This window comes from Bos grunniens, chromosome 16 (genome assembly GCF_055505025.1).
Source record: "Bos grunniens cultivar Pamir isolate PY7600 chromosome 16, Bosgru_T2T1.0, whole genome shotgun sequence".
Classification (NCBI taxonomy): Eukaryota; Metazoa; Chordata; class Mammalia; order Artiodactyla; family Bovidae; genus Bos; species Bos grunniens.
In genome coordinates, this window is record NC_141180.1 from 47,613,765 (window position 1) to 47,634,781 (window position 21,017).

General features: G+C 37.7%; 1 protein-coding gene across 13 annotated transcripts in view; it reads right to left on the reverse strand.

The window, feature by feature from the left end:
• Nucleotides 1-21,017, reverse strand: part of AKT3 (AKT serine/threonine kinase 3) — a 281,741-nt gene that overhangs the window by 134,429 nt on the left and 126,295 nt on the right. For 12 of the 13 annotated variants that reach the window (XR_015143515.1, XM_086344906.1, XM_086344914.1 and 9 more), the window contains one exon: nt 8,064-8,189. The exons of the other annotated variant lie outside the window; for it this stretch is intronic. Coding sequence is in view for 4 of the 12 variants with exons in the window: in XM_086344906.1 (XP_086201032.1) it covers nt 8,064-8,189 (126 nt within the window). In the remaining 8 variants the exon portion in view is untranslated. The remainder of the gene's footprint in view (nt 1-8,063; nt 8,190-21,017) is intronic. 13 annotated transcript variants of the gene reach the window in all.

The window sequence follows — 21,017 nt, forward strand, 5'->3', positions numbered from 1 at the left end:
TCTACGGCATTAATTTTCTGATCTCCCATAATCCTTGTGTATTTATATATTATAGAGTTAGAGTTGCTTTCTACAGACTACTTTTTATCACATGTAAGACTAAGAATCAAGTCATAAGCTATTTCTTTATCCCCATGAACAAACACAATGAAAGCATTAGTAGGAATCAATTGATTTTTCTACACATTTATTTAAAATCTCAGAGTCTAATATTATTCAGAGGTAAAAATGGTTTTTGGTAGGTTTAAGTCCCATAACACCCTTACTTTCTTTCAAACAGAAGAAGAAAAATAGGTTAGTGAGTAAACAGGTCATTGCACTTCTAAAATTGGCCTAAGAAATGCTGACCAATTTCTTTTTCTAAAAGAGACAGAAGAAAGGTTTCAGAGAGGAAAGGGATATTGTCAGAGTGGGCCAGTATCTGCATCACAGAATAAGGCAGAATTCTAATAGGTGCTCCTGGGGACATAGGCTGGCACTTTTCCCTTCCCACCACAGTGAGAAGGAAGGACTAGGTCAAAAGTATGATCAGTCTCAAGACATGGGCAATGTTCAAGTTCTCCACTGAGCAATTGCATCCACTTTTGAGTTGAGCTAATAACTGTCAACATGTCAGGAATCATGACTACTACCCTGGGTAGACAAGCCATTGTGCTCAATGTATCTTTGAAAAGAGCTTTGCAACAAGTCTTGTATGTCAAAATGCAATGTTTTCTACGCAGAGATAAATTTCAATCTATAATTAGTAACTTGCTGCTGTTGTTCAGTTGCTAAGTCGTGTCTGACTCTTTGCGACTCCATGGACTGCAGCAGGCCAGGGTTCCCTGTCCTCCACTATCTCCCAGAGTTTGTTCAGATTCAGGTCCATTGAGTCAGTGATGCTATGTAACCATCTCATCCTCTGCTACCCCTTCTTTTGCTTTCAATTGTTCCCAACATCAGGGTTTTTTCCAATGAGTCGGCTCATCGCATCAGACGGCAAAAGTATCGGAGCTTCAGCTTCAGCAACCATCCTTCCAGTGAATACTGACGGCTGATTTCTTTTAGGATTGACTGGTTTGATCTCCTTTCTGTCCAAGGACTCTCAGAGTCTTCTCCAACACCACAATTTGAAAGTATCAATTCTTTGGCACTCAGCCTTCTTTATGGCCCAGCTCTCACATCTGTACATGACTACTGGAAAGACAGCTTTGACTATATGGACCTTTGTTGGCAGAGTGATGTCTCTGCTTTTGAATATGCTGTCTAGGTTTGTCATAGCTTTCCTTCCAAGGAGAAAGTGTTTTTTAATTTCATGGCTTCAGTCACTGTATGCAATGATTTGATTTTGGAGCTCCCAAAATAAAATCTGTTACTGTTTCCACTTTTTCCCCTTCTGTTTGCCATGAAGTGATGGGACCAGGTGCCATGATCTTGGTGTTTTGAATGCTCAGAGTTAATAATTTACCTAACCATATTTCTGATCAGAGATACAATTTTCTTGGAAAAAATATTATTTTACTTACATTTATATAGTATTATATTTAGAAGGCAATTTCCAATATAGTTCGTATTTGATCCATCCAAAAAAGAATAAAGGTCAAATACTGTTATCCACATTTTATAGGCATTGGAGAACTTACATTATGCATGCCAAAGAATATCTAGCAATTTAAGAGTTGGAATTCTGACCCAAAATCAGATCTGAAAGCTCTAGATAGGGAAAATGTCACAGAATGGAGGTGGGGAATGGAGGAGGGGTTGGGGGAACAACCCACGGCCAGGGAAGCCTGGCGTGCTGCAGTCCATGGCGTTGCAGAGTCGGACACAACTGAGCGACTGGACTGAACTGGGGGAGCACAGAGCGGGAGATAACACTTAGGTGACAGTAGAGAAATATGAATTTTAATCTTGATACTTAACTACCTGGAAAAGGAAATGGCAACCCACTTCAGTATTCTTGCCCAGAGAATCCCATGGACAGAGCCTGGCCGGCTACAGTCCATGGAGTCACAAAGAGTCAGACACAACTGAGCAACTGACACACACTTAACTACCACTACCTAGTAAAGCAACCTTAAAAAGATCACTGAATTTTCTAGAAAGCCCAGAGATAAATCCACGCACCTATGGACACCTTATCTTTGACAAAGGAGGCAAGAATATACAATGGAGAAAAGACAATCTCTTTAATAAATGGTACTGGGGAAACTGGTCAACCACTTATAAAAGAATGAAACTAGAACACTTTCTAACACCATACACAAAAATAAACTCAAAATGGATTAAAGATCTAAACGTAAGACCAGAAACCATAAAACTCCTAGAGGAAAACATAGGCAAAACTCTCTGATATAAATCACAACAGGATCTTTTATGACCCACCTCCCAGAGTAATGGAAATAAAAGCAAAAATAAACAAATGGGACCTAATTAAACTTAAAAGCTTTTGCACAATGAAGGAAACTATAAGCAAAGTGAAAAAACAGCCTTCAGAATGGGAGAAAATAATACCAAATGAAGCAACTGACATAGAATTAATCTTAAAAATATACAAGCAGCTCCTGCAGCTCAATTCCAGAAAAATAAACGACCCAATCAAAAAATGGGCCAAAGAACTAAACAGACATTTCTCCAAAGAAGGCATACAGATGGCTAACAAACACATGAAAAGATGCTCAACAACACTCATTATCAGAGAAATGCAAATCAAAACCACAATGAGGTACCATCTCATGCCAGTCAGAATGGCTGCTATCAAAAAGTCTACAAACAATAAATGCTGGAGAGGGTGTGGAGAAAAGGGAACCCTCTTACATTGTTGGTGGGAATGCAAACTAGTACAGCCACTATGGAGAACAGTGTGGAGATTCCTTAAAAAACTGGAAATAGAACTGCCATATGCCCCAGCAATCCCACTGTTGGGGATACACACTGAAGAAACCAGAATTGAAAGAGACACATGTATCCTAATGTTCATCGCAGCGCTATTTACAATAGCCAAGATATGGAAGCAACCTAGATGTCCATCAGCAGATGAATGGATAAGAAAGCTGTGGTACATACACACAATGGACTATTACTCAGCCATTAAAAAGAATGCATTTGAATCCATTCTAATGAGGTGGATGAAACTGGAGCCTGTTATACAGAGTGAAGTAAGCCAGAAAGAAAAACACCAATACAGTATACTGCGCATATATATGGAATTTAGAAAGATGGTAACAATGAGCCTATATGCAAGACAGCAAAAGAGACACAGACGTAAAGAACAGTCTTTTGGACTCTGTGGGAGAAGGCGAGGGTGGGATGATTTGAGAGCGTAGCATTGAAACATGTATATTATCATATGTGAAGCGGATCGTCAGTCCAGGTTCGATGCATGAGACAGGATGCTCAGGGCTGGTGCACTGGGATGACCCTGGGGATGGGATGAGGAGGGAGGTGGAAGGGGGGTTCTGGATGGGGAACACATGTGCACCTGTTGCTGATTCATGTCAATGTTTGGCAAAAACCACTACAATATTGTAAAGTAATCAGCCTCCAATTAAAATAAATAAATAAATTTTTTTTAAATCACTGAATTTTCAAAGGTTTCATTTTTTCTCATCTCAAAAGGAAAAATCTGGACTAGATGTTTTCAGAAATGCATTCAAAACCTATTATTAGTGCCTAAGATATAGGCACTATGATATATGATATAAAGATCTTATAATACTAGGCTCTTTCCCCTAAAATAACTCACAGTTCACTGGATGAGACATACACATGAACAAGACAACCAAGAAACGTGATTAACAACAAAAGATAACAGCTTTGTGAAGGACAGAAAGGAAGAATTTACCAAGGAATGAGGCTGGGGATTTAAATCTGAACTGTCTTAAAGGATGAAAGAAAAATATTATTCCAGCAAATAGAAGACAGAGGGAACAGCATAAAGGCTCAGAGTAAAAATGCTACATAGTTTATACAGGAAATTACAAACAGTTCAGTACTGCCAAAGTGTAAATGGACAGCAGAAGAGAGATGAGCAAAGAGCTGAAAGCGGAGGCCAGCATGAGATCTTTGTGTGATATATTAAGGAATCTGGACTTTATCCAGCAGGATAAAATGAAGATCTAGGGCCGGGCTTTCACAGGTTAGCAGCATAGTTAGGATTTAATTTTAGAAAGATCACTTTGACATTCATGGGAAGGAAGAATATGAATGGTAGAAAATACAGGCAGAGATCTATAGTTAAAAATCGATAGCAGAGATGATGAGGGCCTATTCTAGAGATTAGAGAGAAGGTCAAGAAATAAGAAGACAGACCAGAAAGCCTAGAAATAAACTGGGAGTCAGATGAAGATATGAGGGAGGAAAAGGCATGAAACAGATCCAGGTTTCTGCTCAAGACAGAACTGAGGTAGTGAATACGGGGGGAAAAGTTAATCAAATTATCTTCAGTTCAGCTTAAGATTTGTTGCCTCCAAAAATATCTAGGCAGAGATGTCCAGTAGTCAGTTGAATATAGTAAAGATAGCAATCTCATGCTCAGAAAAGAGGCCTGCCCTGAAGATACATAAGTGTGGGAGCAAGCTGTATACTAGGAGGAATTGAAACCTTATTGTGAATGTGACCATCCAGGAAGAGAGTACAAAGTGAGAATAGTCCTTGGCCAGAACCCAGTTAGATATCCAAATGCATGCAATAAGTCAACCAAGAAAACCAGCAAAGAAAAGCATCTTAGAAAACAATGAGAGATCATCCCAAGAAAGAAGTAGTAATCAAAACTATAAAATGTCCCTCAAATGTAAATCCAGGAAAAGAAGAACTAAAAAAAATGTCTCCTAGTCTGAGCAGTTAAGGGGTCACTGGAGAACTTACTTAAAGTAGCTTCATCAAGCAAATAAAAAAGTTAGACTGAAGTGGACTGAAAAGTAGAAACAACTAGTATAAAGACATCTTTGGGGAAATTTTGAACTAGAAGAAAAGGAATCTGAAACTTAATGAAGAATGGAAAGATCAATACCAAGTCCCATCTAGTTCTCTTACTTTATTATTTTCATACAAATAAAAAGCCTATTTTGGTAAAGTTTCATTAAAACTCACAAAGATTAATCTTGAAGTACCATATTTTAATTATAGGGGGAAAATAGGGGACACACTGTAGCTATATATAACATCTCCCAACATACCTGAGTATGCTGCACCCTGTATTCCTGGCTCCTTTCTGTCATATGCTGAAGACAGCTAGAACCAGTGGGAGACTACTGAGTAACTCTCTCTGGCTCTTACTGTTCCTTCTCTTAATACCTCACGAAAACATTCCTTGTTACCCTCTGCCTGAAATATTCTTGTCCTCTATTTTATAATAATTTCATCCCCATTCACTCTTCAATGGCCTGCTCAAACTTCCCTCACAGAATCACAGAAAGCTAGAGACAAAGGGGACCTTACAAATTCATTCAGGTGTCCTCACCATGCTGATGAAGGGACTAAAGACCAGAGACTGTGAGAACGACCTGCCCAAGGTCGTACTCATGGTTTTTGGTAGAGCTTAAATTTGAACTATTTCTTCAACTAGGGCCCTTTTCACTACACATTACTATCTCAGGTAATTATTGCAAGGAGGCTTCCCTGATAGCTCAGTTGGTAAAGAATCTGCCTGCAATGTAGGAGACCCTGGTTAGATTCCTGGGTCGGGAAGATCTGCTGGAGAAGGGATAGGCTACCCACTCCAGTATTTTTGGGCTTCCCTTGTGGCTCAGCTACTAAAGAATCTGCCTGCAATGCAGGAGACCTGGGTTCAATCCCTGGATTGCGAAGATCCCCTGGAGAAGGGAAAGGCTACCCACTCCAGTATTCTGGCCTGGAGAATTCCATGGACTGTATAGTCCATGGGGTTGCACACAGTCAGACACGACTTTGACAAAAACAAGTTATTGCAAACTTATGACTGCGATAAGTCAGGCATTAAAAACAATCAGTTTAAAACAGTTTGTTGTAAGATGCATGTTATTAACATGTTTCCTGAAATTAAGGAGCTGGTCTATAACTTCGCTTATTAACTATCCACAACTACTTGATTATTCAAGTAAAGATTACAGATGCCAACTAATATTGATTTCATGGATAAGCTGACTGTCAGTCACTAAATAGGTTCTCTCCTCAAGAGTGCAGCATTTATTTCAGCCTCTGCCAGTGGAAGTGTTGGAGCAGATGTTGGCAGACTGTGACATACAGTATGTCTTTAAAACTTGTTGGGGTGTGAAATTTCATAAGGTCAAAAAATGCTGCATTTTGATCAGCAGATACAGGAGTTCTGTACTTTATAAATTATTTCAGACAAACCAGTAATAGCATTTGCTAGTAAAATAGACAAACTAAGAAACCACACTGGCTTTAGGTCAGATATGATAATGTACACTGCTAATGTTTTAAAAGCCAATTTCTATCACTTTAAACCAAACACTTGCCCCAAATGTCTTTAGAAAGAAAATGTATTCATAAGTCAATACAAAATATAAGGTATTATTTCAATTGACAACAGGATTTTTAAAATAATTTTCTACTGAGAGAAAGCCATAAGTATCTAATGAGCCATTTTGGTGGAGAAAAAATTATTTTCTTAATACACAAATATAACGGTATCTTCACTTTTTAAAAAATGAAACTCCCTATGGAAAAATCCACTTACATAAACAGGAGGTTTTTTTTTTTAGTTAAAATGATTTCACAAACTTTTTGGTTTATTGTCCTACCTTATTGTTTAAAAAAACTGAAAGTATCCCCCCCCAAAAAAAGACTGTGACACTATATAATGATAAAATCACGTGTATAACATTCGAGGATTTTTATCATTTTGGATTTTCTGATGCTGCTATATTTTTTAACTGATTTTTGCTTCAATTTTCCCTCATATCTTTCCAAATCATGACTAATAGATAACTGCATACAATCAATGGAGAAGGCAACGGCACCCCACTCCAGTACTCTTGCCTGGAAAATCCCATGGACGGAGGAGCCTGGTAGGCTGCAGTCCATGGGGTCGCCAAGAGTCGGACACGATTGAACGACTTCATTTTCACTTTTCACTTTCATGCATTGGAGAAGGAAATGGCAACCCACTCCAGTGTTCTTGCCTGGAGAATCCCAGGGATGGGGGAGCCTGGTGGGCTGCCGTCTACGGGGGTGCAAAAAGTCTGACACGACTGAGGCGACTTAGCAGCAGCAGCAGCAGCAGCATACAATCAAAATTAAAATTAAGAATGGTGTGTCTAGTTAAAGATTTTATCACAAACTTTACCTCTTATGCAAGTTTATTTTAACTTAATATTATGCTTTAAAATGTTTTACTCCTGAATTAACACAGAAAACCCCTTTCATTGATTAATCAGCAATTTAAACAATCTGAAAGTCTGGTTATAACAATTATAATCACCATCATCATCATCATCTTTCAGTTTATTTTTGGCTATTTTCAAGAAAATATATAATTCCTAAATAAGTTTAAATTACAAACTTATTTAGAAATTTGTAAGGAAGAAACAGTGTTAGATATTTGTAAGGAAGAAAAATATACCACAAACAAAATCTTCTCAGAAAATAATGTTTAAGATAAATAAATCATTTGTTTCTTATCATACAATCAATCAAATCACGTTTCTTATCATACAATCAATCAAAAGGGTTAAGATTATGACAGGAAACTTCGATTAGAGGTGCACTAAGAACTACAACATCTTACAACCAAGTTCAATCCAGCAGTCAAGTTCAATCCAGCAGTCAAGTTCAAAGGTCTCTGTTTACATTTTAAAGAAAAACTTGAGGTATGTACCTGGGGAATGGTTTTTATCACAAAGTTCTAACTAGGAAAAAATTATACTATTTTGGATTATATAAGACCACACATTATAATAATCTATGGAATCTTTCAGTTCCAATGCTAAGGAACTGAAATTCTATATAAACTGAAAATTTATCTGCAGTTAAGAACAAACCTAAACTTTTTCATAGGCTTTTCACATATCTCAAAGTATCTGACACATACAGCCATACAAATAAATAAATACAAGGTGAATCAACAATTGTAATTAACTTACTTGCTACTGAAAAGTTGTTGAGGGGATAAGGTAAATCCACATCTTGGGGTTTCTCTTTATATCCTATGAATGAGCCATCTGTCTTCAAAAGGAAATATCTTGGCCTCCAGTTTTTTATATATTCTCCTACGTGAGGAAAGCATGCATGTTAATGCTGGGGGAAAAATGAACAGCAGCTTTTATGTGAAAAAATAAATTATGGTACAATATATGTCCTACAACACTGGCCTCCAAAAATTTAGATAGGCAATTTTCTTTTAACTTAGCTTACAAAAGGAAATACATAAGCCTGCAATTAAGATTCAATAAAAACCCAAACATGTTTTGTTTCTAATGATTTCACACTTTGATAATTCATTTGCACCATTATTTCTTTAGAGAATCATTCAACTGAGTACACATTTTGTTCAGTTTTTCATATCAGATGGTTGTTAGAGCATATTTTCAGTCGTCTTAAAAAGCCTTGGTAAATAAATCATACGCACAGTATCAAGGAATTTCGATGAAAAACACTTATCATAAGAGGGACATGAAATAGATGTTTCTCTTCCATGTACCACAACTAATCGTGTCATTTTTTAAAAAGAAAGGGAAAAGGTCTATTTTCATTGTTAAATCTTGAGCATAACTTGTTTAAACAACATTCTATTATTAAAAGGAAAATAACTGCACAAATGCTGTAAACAAGTCAAGGAAATGAAAGAACATGGGTTAATACAGCTTAAAAACCACACACGCATTCATACACATAAATGTAAGACCTAAGAACACGTGGTTAGTGCCAAGCACATAATAGTCAATAAATGTATATTCTATTAGATTTTGATACAAGCTATCAACTAGCTACCAAAATATAAATTGTTAGCATCAAGATCACCATTTGCTTACTTCACCCTTCTTTTTAATTTTAAGCAACAGAGGCACTCCATGATACTGTAAGAGCTGGAAGGCTCCCTGGTCTCAATTTTCACTTCTCTACCAAATATTTCTATCTGGCTTTTCAATCTCAAGTGCTTAATCACAGAACTACAAAACTTTGAAAGCGGTTCAGCTTTCCCTTCAAATCAGTTTCTCCTGACATCAGTTATCTGAGCTCAAACCTAACATTTGACTGTTCCCTCTCATCAGTAGCTAAGTCAGTACTGACTTCACTGCTGCTGCTACTGCTAAGTCACTTCAGTCGTGTCTGACTCTGTGCGACCCCATCGACGGCAGCCCACCAGGCTCCCCCGTCCCTGGGATTCTCCAGGCATGAATACTGGAGTGGGTTGCCATTTCCTTCTCCAACTGCCTTCACAAGTCTCTCTTATTTAGCCAACCTAAGATGCTCTAACACTTTACATCTGCCTTTCTTCTAATGCACTGTGACTTTTCTCCCATTCTACTCGCCCCCCTTCCATCATAATGCATCTATTATCTCCAGATAATTCTAATGTCCTTATATACTGCTTTGATGATATCACTTTTATGCTCAAAAATATTCTCCTTACTGTTTAGTATCAGTCTCTTAGTATAAAATATGAGTTCTCCCATAATCTCACCCCTGACATGTATTTCAGATGTGGAATCATTCCTCTGGGTCGGCAATTCTCCAAATTTTCACCTCAGACCTCTTTACACCCTTAAATATTTTTCATACTTAAATATAGCCAATGAATTTTTCTGTATGTAGATAACAACTATAATATTTACTGTATTGGAAACTGAAAAGGAGAAAATTTAAATTTTTATTACTTCCTTTAACAGTAAAAAAATAAACTCATTGCATGCAACATTAATATTTTTATGACAATAGTTTTACTTTCTAAAACAAAAAAATTAAGGTAAAGAGCTGAATTGCTTTACATCTTTGCAAATCTCTTTAATGTTTGGCTTTAAAGAAGACAGTCAGAGTTTCATATCTGTTCCTACATCTAAACTGTTAAAGTAATATATTTTTGATTGAAATATTTTAAAAAAATCTAGCCCAAACAGATAGGTAGTTGGAAAAGGGATGAGTGTTCAGATAGTTATGGATGTCTTTCTTTGATACTACACCAGCATTTGACAAGCAGTCATTTCTAAAAGGTTACCTGCAGTGTGGAATTTGAAACCACTATCGATGAACTTCCTGTACTTTGCTATATAAAATCCCTGGGTCTGTATTTCACACCAAATGAATCTTTTACATGCTGCATGATTTTCTAACAGCACACACTGTTCATTCAGGAAACAACTGGTCCACCAAGTTATACTGATCTTCCAAATACTGACTCAATTCACTACACAATCACATTCAGTACCACTACAAATCTTATCAAGAAAGTAAGCAGTGGGAAGCTCTGCAGCTCATGACAGCAGATGTGTTCTCCAAAATCGTACTCTTTGCTTTAAAACTCAGTTTTAACCAGTGGAAATAAATACTGTCAGTTCATTTTTCTTAAAGTTATACACTCCAAGGGCCCAATCTAGTGCCTGCCACTTGATGATGCTCAAAATAACTTACTAAATGAGTAAGTGTATATATGAACATCTTCCCCCACAAGTGTATAAGCATACAAGAAAAACTTAAGGGAAAGAAAAGGGAAACCTGACACCACTCATAACTTTAACTTACTTAAAAATACGGCCCTAATGTGAATAAACACAAGCAAGATTTATAAAACCAGAATGATAAACCCACAGTTCTCATTAAAAAAAGCAAACAGATCCCTTAATTGTACTTATTGTTTTATTTTTCTATTCATATTTAAGTATTCCTATATAAAAATTAAAATCATTAGATGTTCTCTAATCAGTGATGTTATATTTATATTTCAAATGCTATTTTAAAACAATAACTTGTACTGGTACAAAATGCTGTAACTTTGATAAGCTAAATAATAACAGTTTAATAACTATACCAACGATAAAATGAAACAAATCCATTTTGTAAATTTTAAAGAAGAAAAAAAATCAGGAAAACATCATTTTTTCTTACACAACATTTCTCCTTATCTTTTAAGAGTACTAAATACATTCTTTTTAAAATGTATAATTAAAAGAAATGTCAAGTTTTCAATTCTAAGAATAATTTCCTATCAACCACTAAGAATTTACATGTGTAGATGAAAGACACAAAACATCACCACAAAAATTTTATCTTCTTGTTAAACGAATCTTAAGAAATTAAAAACATTTTGTGGCTTATAGCAGGTTTTCTGATTAACAAAAATTTCTTTAAAATAAGTCTATTATGCATCCCTGACACATATTACTCAAAGAGTGATAGTCATTTACCCAGAAGAAAAACTGAAGTCGAAATTTCCCTTCTTTATTAAATAAACATTAAGTATTTCTGACAAAATTTTATTACTAATTTTGAATTCAGTTAACCAACAACTGTACTGTCATGCTAAGCTAACAGTGTATCCCAAACTTTCAGTGAAGACTCCTGAATGTAGTTTTCATTTTATCATTTTCCATCCATAATATGAATGGACTTTCTGAGAAATTATCCTAGGTGCTAGGAACACAGTAGCAGACCAGAAATAATGGCCTCTAACTCATAAAGCTTATATTCCAGTATTATACCAGATTTCTGGTGCCCACTAAAATCTGGAGAAGGGTTATGAGTTATTTCCTGAAAGCAAATCCTTTATTATAGGTTCCTATAAACATTCTTAACTAAAGCTCATGTAATAGCATGATGTGTTGGTCTAATTAAATATTCATTTTTGAGTTTCAAGAGGTCTAAAGAAATGGGCCTTACAGAGGACACAAACTCATAAGGTATCAATAAAACAAAAAAGTAAGCTTATTGCTATGTACTAGACCCAGTACAAAAGAAGGATAATATTCCTAGCTTAAAAGAATTTTTAAAAGTTACAGCTTTTCCCAACAGTTTGGAAAGACACCGTGCACACTGGCAGCAAAGCAGAACTGTTTCTGCAGCCTTGGGACTCCCAAGAAAACCAGCTGCTTATGGAACACCTTCTTAACTGACTCAGCTTAGGCAGTGGGAGTTCAAATAAGGCACATCTAAGTCTGCTCTAAAAATATGGCCAAAAAGTCCAGGCTTTCATAGAGGGTAAGTTCCTAGAATAAAGTTACCCTCTCTGCCACCATTCTTTTTTAGACAGACTAAGATAAAAGGCTTCTCTGGTGGCTCAGTGGTAAAGCATCCACCTGCCAACGCAGGAGACGTGGGCTCCATCCTTGGGTCAGGAAGATCCCCTGGAGAAGAAAATGGCAGCCCGTTTCAGTATTCCTGCCTGGGAAATCGCATGGACAGAGGAACCTGGTGGGGTACAATCCATGGGGTCACAAAAGAGTTGGACACGTCTTGGTGACTAAACAACAACAAAAGTTAATCACATCTTATCTTTTAAGCATAGCATTTACACCTAAGTTTGTACCTCCTGCATTAAAACAAAGTTGCATCATACTTTTTTTATTCATAGCCCATAGATTTCAACTAATTTAAAAGACAGCCTGGTTATAATGAGGAAAAAGTCTTGTTAAATAAAGCAGCAGCATTTATGGAGTACCAAGTCTTCTGAAGAGATTGTTCAACAGATACCCATCAGTATAGATTCAAAATGTGTATGCACTGTCATGATTAACCTTCAGCAAGCACCACAGTCACACAATGGACAAGATGTCTATCGCAACTTTCTATCTGCCTTAATGGGTGTTTCCAATTCATTCATACTCATTGGCTGGAGGCTTTGTATATTTTGAAGTATGCTGTTACCAATACCAAAACATATTTTCTAACAAAGTTTCTGATATTTTGACTTCTGTAGTAGACTGAATGGTGAACCCAAAATATATGTATACACCCTAATCCCTGGAAAAACATCTATCTGTTTCATTAACTACGCTAAAGCCTTTGACGGTACTGATCATGACACATAGCGCAAAGCTCTTACCTGGGAATACCAGACCATCTTAGGAATACCAGACCATCCTACCTGTCTCCTGAGAAACCTGTATGCGGGTCAAGAAGCAACAGTTAGAACCTTGTATGGAACAACTGATTGGTTCAAGACTGAGAAAGGAGTACGACAGGGCTGACTACTGTCACCGTGTTTGCTTAAATTATACCCTGGGCACATCATAAGAAATGCCGGGCTGGATGAGTTAAAAGCCAGAATCACGACAGGCGAGAAAAACATCAAAAACCTCAGATATCTTGATGATACCACTCTGATGGCAGAATGCAAAGAGGAACTAAAGAGTCTCTTGAGGGTGAAGGAGAGTGAAAGAGCCGGCTTAAAACTCAATATTTAATAAAAAGGTAGAAGCAGCCATAAAATCAGAAGATGACTGCTTCTTGGAAGGAAAGCGGTGACAAACCTAGACCTTGTGTTGAAAAGCAGAGACGTTATTCTGCTGACAAAGGTCCATGTAGTCAAGGCTATGGTCTTCCCAGTGGTCACATATACGGTTGTGAGAGCTGGAGAGTAAAGAAGGCAGAATGCCAAAGACTGATGCCTTCAAACTGTGGTGCTGAGACTTCTGAAAGTCCCTGGGACAGCAAGGAGATCAAACCAGTCAATCTTAAGGGAGATCAACCCTGAATATTCCCTGGAAGGACTGATGCTGAAGCTGAAGCTCCAGCTCTACTACTTTGGTCATTTGATGAGAATAGACAACTCGCTGGAAAAGTCCCTGGTGCTGGGAAAGATCGAGGGCAGAAGGAGAAGAGGGCATCAGAGGGTGAGATGGCTGGATGGCATCACTGATGCAATGAACATGAACTTGGGCAAACTCCAGATACAGTGAAGGACAGAGAAGCCTGGCGTGCTGCAGTCCATGGCGTCACAGAGTCAGACACAACTGTGACTGAACAAGAATCCCTGGAGACTGGGAATATTACTTTCTTTGGCAAAAGAGGTTATTAAGGTAAGGATTTGAGAAGTGGGGCTTTTCAAAAGAGAAACTCATCCTGGACAATCTGTGCATGTGTGCTCAATCACGTCCAACTTTGTGGCCAGCCAGGCTCCTCTGTCCATGGAATTTCCCAGGCAAGAATACTGGAGTGGATTGCCATTTCCTCCTCAAGGAGATCTTCCCAGCCAAGGGATCAAAACTGCATCTCCCATGTCTCCTGCATTGGCAGGCAGATTCTTTACCACTGAGCCACCTGGGAAGGCCCATCCTAGACTATCCGGGTAAGCCCTAAATCCAATTACAAGTATCTCTAACAGTGAAGCAGAAGAAGGTTTGACACATAGAGAAGGGGAAGAGGCAGTGAGAAAAAAAGAGACAGAGATTGGAATGATGCACCACAAGTAAAGGACTAACTGAAGACACAGAAGCTGGAAGAGGCAAGAAATGGATTCTCCTCTAAAGCCTTTACAGGAAGGTTTACACCTAGATTCTAACTTATAACCACTGCTTACACCTGCCGATATATTAATTCTAACTTCTGGCCTCCAGAACAATCAGAAAATAAATGTCTGTTGTTTAAACCCACCCAACTTTCTGTAATTTGTTACGCACACCTAAAAAAACAAATGAAGCTTCTCAACACTACAACCAAAGGCTTGTAAAGGCTTGTTTACAGAAACAAACAAAAAACTGAAAACTGAAACAAACAACAACAAAAACCCTATTGATTAAGTTATTGGCATAAGTGTTACAGAGACTCAAAGTTAATACTTTACACATAGAGAGGGGAAAATCCACACCACTCTGATAAAAACAGAATCCTACTTATGAAATGCAGGGTTGGAAGATGCTGTTTACTGGAGTTCAGTTTTACTTAGTTATGATTTTAGATTCTGGGCTTTTGCCAACATTCTTACCCTACTTAATAATTTACTTCTTGTAATCTCTTAAAAATAAATTTAAGAAACTATTAGTCTTAAATAAAAGTCTTCATGAGTCAGTTTTTACCTAAGACCAAAAGAAGTTTAATGTTAATTTCAGTGTAAAATTTTATTTAAGTTTAGGGTTCACAATATTATAAATATTCTGCTGCTTGTTGAGAGATGCCAACCAAGTTTACGCATATGAGCTACCTAAAAGAAACCACAGCAGAGTCTTTTTTCCACGAGTGGATTTTCATAAATAAATATTAGCACTATAAACAAACAAATACTGAATATATAATTCATAATAGTGTGCTATATTGTAAATATAACTAAATATAGTTACTGAAGAAATGCATGATGATAAACATAATATTTGCAGTTCTTAAAATTGCCTGTTATGTTTTTACATAGCAGATCCAAGTATCACATTCCAATTAGTTCTAAGAAAAAAAGCCCTATTTCTGTCCCTGAGGGAATAGAAGAAATATTTCTCTCACTGAAATTATCATCATCCCATTTCATAGATGTCTTGAAAATAATCTTAAAGAATTTTTTAATATTACCTACACTGCAATGAGCTAGCATAACACAATTTTTCAACGAGGGACAATCTGAAATGTTAATAAATGAAAATGCTCTTGCACTTATATATGTTGACTATTTCCTTCTCCTGCAAACCTAAATTTTTACGTTATCTTTCCCCTTTTCATTAAGCCCTTTTCAAGGATATTCTTTCTTTTTGCCCTTGAGCAAATTAAAACTGTTAGATTCTATGGTGTCTCTATGTACTCTCTTCAACACACAGCTATTAACCAGCTCTGGATGTTGTCAGACTCCGGAAATTAGGTGATATCTGCAAAATGTGCCTCTGTTTGCATCTCTCTGTGCTCAGTCACATCAGACTCTTTGTGAACCCACGGCCGGTAGCCTGTCAGGCTCCTCTGTCCATGAGATTATCCTGGCAAAAATAATGGAGTGGGTTTGCCACTTCCTCCTCCAGGGGAATCTTCCTGACCCAGGGATCAAACCCCTGTCTCCTATGGCTCCTGCTTGGTAGGAGGATTCTTTACCATTGGGCCATTTGGGAAGAAATTAATGACTCCTGCCCAGCTCAGTTGTTCTGAGTTTAAAGCTACTGGCCAATGAGCATCCCAAATCAAAGAACAAGGTTCTTTAAACATTTTTATTTAACACTGGGGGAAATGGGCTTCTAATAGATCAACTCATTCAGAAATACTTAGTGTCAAAACGCTTACTAAAAACAAAAGCACTGAGAATGCAGCAATGAATGATACAGGCTTAGTGCCTGCCCTCAGGTGGCTTTTAGTAGGCAGCTGTGGGAAGAGCTAGAGAAAAGCAGGTGATTGAGCAATTAAAATTCAAAATGAAAACTTCTTCCGTTTCTATAATCATTTTTAAGGCTCCAGCAGGTCAAAGCAAGGGACGGTAACACCTGCTATGTCTTGGTAATTTCCAAATAGCAACCTAAGTGCCCGTTCAAAAAGGTGCTCAGTATTTGCTGTCTGAAGCATCACTGTGAGGAAGAGACGAGGAGCAGCATATGGTCCCTGAACATTTCGCAAAAGAACTGTGCTAATCCAGGTTTGCAGCTGTGTTAATTCAAAATGAGGCCCCTTCCTCTTTGAAGCCTCATGACAATACAAGCAGAGAAGCACACAGTTATATAGTTATTGATACAACCTCCATCCAGCATAACATATAACAACACCTTAGTCTTTCACATTTCAAGGCTTGTCTTTTTCTCTCATTATGTTCTGTATAGTATTGATCGATGAAGTATCTTTTTCTCTCATAATTTTCTATATGGTATTGATTAATGAGGTCGTATTGCAAAGCATTCATATCTTTATGATCATCTCACCCAGGTTGCCTGGCTATCTCATGAGGTCACATGAGAGATTTGTCTGTTCTGGTACTGGTCAACGTTACCACTCTAACTGGCCAGATGGAAGATGTTTACAATTTTGGTGATTCTGCATCCTGCTTCCAAGATGCCTTAAATGCTTTCCAGATGTACCCACATTCCTGTTTTACCACATATGCTCCTTCATGATTATTTTCAAAGTATATTATAGTCAAGAAATTTTTCTTCCACTGCATAATGCATGAACTTGTCATTTTTATATTAAGTGTAGTTTTCATATCTACTTCCTAAAGAAGGCTGAGGTCCATGTTTTGCTTTGAAGCTGAAGCAATCATGAGGAAAAGTACCTAAGCACTGAATACCACAAGATGTTGGAATGCCAGCTTCTCTAAGATCTCAGAATGCCAAGTCTGCCACTACTTAGTCTACTTTATAATTTTCTTTTGTTATCCAGAAAATTGCACAATTACCATCTACCTTTAACAGTCTGGTACTTGTTTCATAGTATTCTGTAAATTAGTTAATCAAATCCTGGCTCCCTTTGTTTTTAGGAAACATTACACTGTAAGCCAAAAATGTGATGCTTATTATTCTTATAAACCCAAGAATATCTTAATAGAGTTATAGTATAAAGTTTTAATGTGAGAGAAAAGCAAGGAAAATGGGGGGGAGAGAGAGAAAACAAAGCACATATACAAACTAGCCAACAGAAAAATAGCATCTTGGCAGTTTAATGAAGAATAAACCGTGAGATTAGTTTACATAGCAGTAGATATGTTGTGGAGAATTACTCAATCTGTACTCAGCTTCCTGCTGGGTTAAATGTAAGCTAAATTATTATTTTGCTTACATTTACGGCCTTGTAGATTGCACAAGCAAAAAAAGCCTCCTTTTTAATCTGCTTTCTGCATTATAGGAAAAAGACTCCAACTCCACACACTACATTAAACATACAGTCATTCTTGCAGTATTTTAACAAGAGTAGTGAGGGCCAACAGAATTTTTAACTATTTCAAAGAAATGGACCGATTTAAAAAAGGCTTCATTGGAACTTTTTACAATTTCCTTACTGTATGTATTTTCCATTTCACCACATCATATTCTCTACATATTAAAACCAATGTAATATCTTGCACTGCAGTAAACAACCGTAATGAATTTCAAACATGGAAGTACTGAGCCCATTTGCAAACCTACTTACATGTACCACCGGCACATCCCACGGAGAAGGCTGGCATTTTCCACTAACTGAATGGATGAATAAACCTACCACTATGCAGAACAGGGACTACATTCATGTCAGAAGAGCTCTTTCAAATGGAAACCCCACTATAACACAACCCTGCATAGCTCAATCCATTTTTCTGTGGTAACACACCTGATGGACAGAGTAGACAATAACAGTGCCTCTCTGTGGCAGGGATGGGGAGCTGGCAGAGAAGGCCATCATGCTTGCTCATCAGGAGGAGGGCTGTGTCATCTGAAAAAACCCTCATGTGATTCAACCTTCCCACACCTGTATTAAAATCACTGCCTTATAGAACAAAACTCAACAAAATAGAATCAGGTTTTATCTTAGACTCTTGCCAACACAGAGACTCCTATAGGAACTTTCCAATAGCATAGCATGTAACCTAAAACCTACACACATGTGAGCTCACTCAGTTGGGTCTGACTCTTTGCAACCCCATGGACTGTAGTCTGGCAGGCTCCTCTGTCCATGGAATTTTCCAGGCAAGAAAACTGGAGTGGGTTGTCATTTCCTTCTCCAGGGAATCTTCCTGACCCAGGAATTGAACCTGCATCTCTTGCATCTCCTGCATTGGCAGGCAGATTCTTTACCACTGAGCCACCTTAGAAGCCTACTTCCAATAGCATGGGACCCAAAAATTGCACTGCATCAAATCACAAACTATTATTCTGAGGGTGAATCCATGGGCTTTTGTAAGTTCTCTCTTCTCTCCTTTGCTTTCCCTAGGTGATGCACTTACTGAGACTCGCATCACAGTTCTAAGTGGTGAGTGTAAGGCAGGCAAGGACGCTTGAATATCCTGAGCCAAGCACTGTGCTCAGGTATTAGGCACAAGAGATCTGTTCCTATAGGCATGCAGAGACTGTTGTGATGGCATTCTAACTTGACACAGATAGCCATGCTGAGGCTCTGAGACACTAGTAACAAGTATAGGACAAAGTTGAGATTTGAATAAATATCTAATGCAATCGACAAAATTCTACTCTGCCCTGCTACTCAAGCTTTCAAAACAGGCCAGCATTTTACAGAGTACACACAGGAGTTCAAACGCCATCTCTGTCACTCTAGTTGTGTGCCTTTGGGCATGCTGTTTAATCTCTCTGTGTCTCAGCTTCCTCTTTAGGAAAGTGGGGACAACAGTAGTGAAGAAGAAATAAATTGGTATTTGTAATGCACACAGAACATCTGGCTCATTGTAGGGCTTCCCTGGGGGCTTCCTCAGTGGCTCTGTAGTAAAGAATCCACCTACAATCAGGAGACACATGAGTCACTGGTTCGATCCCTGGGTTGGGAAGATCCTCCGGAGGAGGGCATAGCAACGCACTCCAGTATTCTTGACTGGAGAATCCCACAGACAGAGGAGCCTCGTGGGCTATGGTCCATGGGGTCACAAAGAATCAGACATGACTGAAGCGACAGAGCATGCATGCATGCACAGGGCATCCTTGATGGCTCAGTGGTAAAGAATCTGCCTGCAAATGCAGGAGACACAGGTTTGATCCCCGGGTTGGGAAGAGCCCCTGGAAAAGTGAATGGCCACCCACTTCAGTATTCTTGACTTGGAGAATCCCATGGACAGAGGAGCCTGACAGGCTGTGGTCCATGGGGTCACAAAGAGTCGGACACAACTGAAGCAACTTAGCAAGCAGGCATGTGTGTGTGTATCACAATATATACAATGGAATAATTCTGTATATATCAATATATACAATGGAATAATTCTGTATATATCACAATATATACAATGGAATAATGCTCAGTCAGTCGCTCAATCTTTCTGACCCAGGGATCAAATCTGCGTCTCTTATGTCTCCTGCATTGGCAGGTGGATTCGTTACCACTGTGCCACCAGAGAAGCCCACAGTGGAACGATTTGCTGTTGTCCAGTTGTCAAGTTGTATCTGACTCTTTGCAACCTCATGGGCTGCAAAATGCCAGGCCTCCCTGTCCCTAAATCTCCCAGAATTTACCCAAGTTCATGTCCATTGAGTCATGATGCTATCCAACCATCTCATCCTCTGCCACCCTCTTCTCCTTTTGCCTTCAATCTAATACTCAGCCATAAATAAAAAATGAAATCCTGCTATTAGCAACAACATGGATAGACCTTGAAGGTATTACATTGAACTGCAATAAGTCAGAGAAAGGCAAATACCATATGATTTCACTCATATGTGGAATGTAAAAAACAAACTAAAAAAAAAAAAAAAAACAAATGAACAAACAAAATAAAACAAAAATAAACTTATAGATAAACAGAACAGATCAGTCATTACCCGAGGGGAAGTGGGGGCTTGGGGAGTGGACAAAATGGTATAGTGTATACAGATACTGAATTAAAATGCTATACAACTGGAAATGATTTTAAACAGTCAAATGTAGGGTTTTTTCCCCTGTATGGGCTACCAACATCCCCTCCCTCAAAAAACAAAACAAATAGATAAAAAAACAAAAAAATTTTCAAATGAAATTTGTTAATTTCATTTATATATTATCACTGTTCCACATTAGTTGAGAAAAGTAGGTGCTGTTTTTTAGTGGATATAAAGTTTCAATTTTTGTTTTTCACCTTGCTTATATCTTATTTTCATCCCCTATTGTTATTGATAATCGTGAATTACATGTCATTTATTCTTTACCAACTGAAATCTTCCATTAAAAACCAATAATTCTGTTACAGAAATAGTCTTTCTTAATTTAGTATCAAGTTAATTCTAGGGGGAAAAAAATCAAGCACTTCATTGGATTTACTACTAAACATCTCAATGTTTCTTTCAAATTATCTCCTGAGAAGTTACAACATACAAAAAAGCCAAAGGCAAAAGCATGCAACTCAGTATTTTGACATCAGGCCTTTCCCACTTTACCTTTTTATTGCATGAGTTAATTATCACTTAACCTTAAACATTCTGAATTCAGAGACATGTTAAAACATACAGTGTTAGGCTTTTATAAATGGAATAATAGTATATTTCAACTTTTGGTATATTTATATATAACAATTGCATTTCTAGTAAAGCACATTATTTTTGATT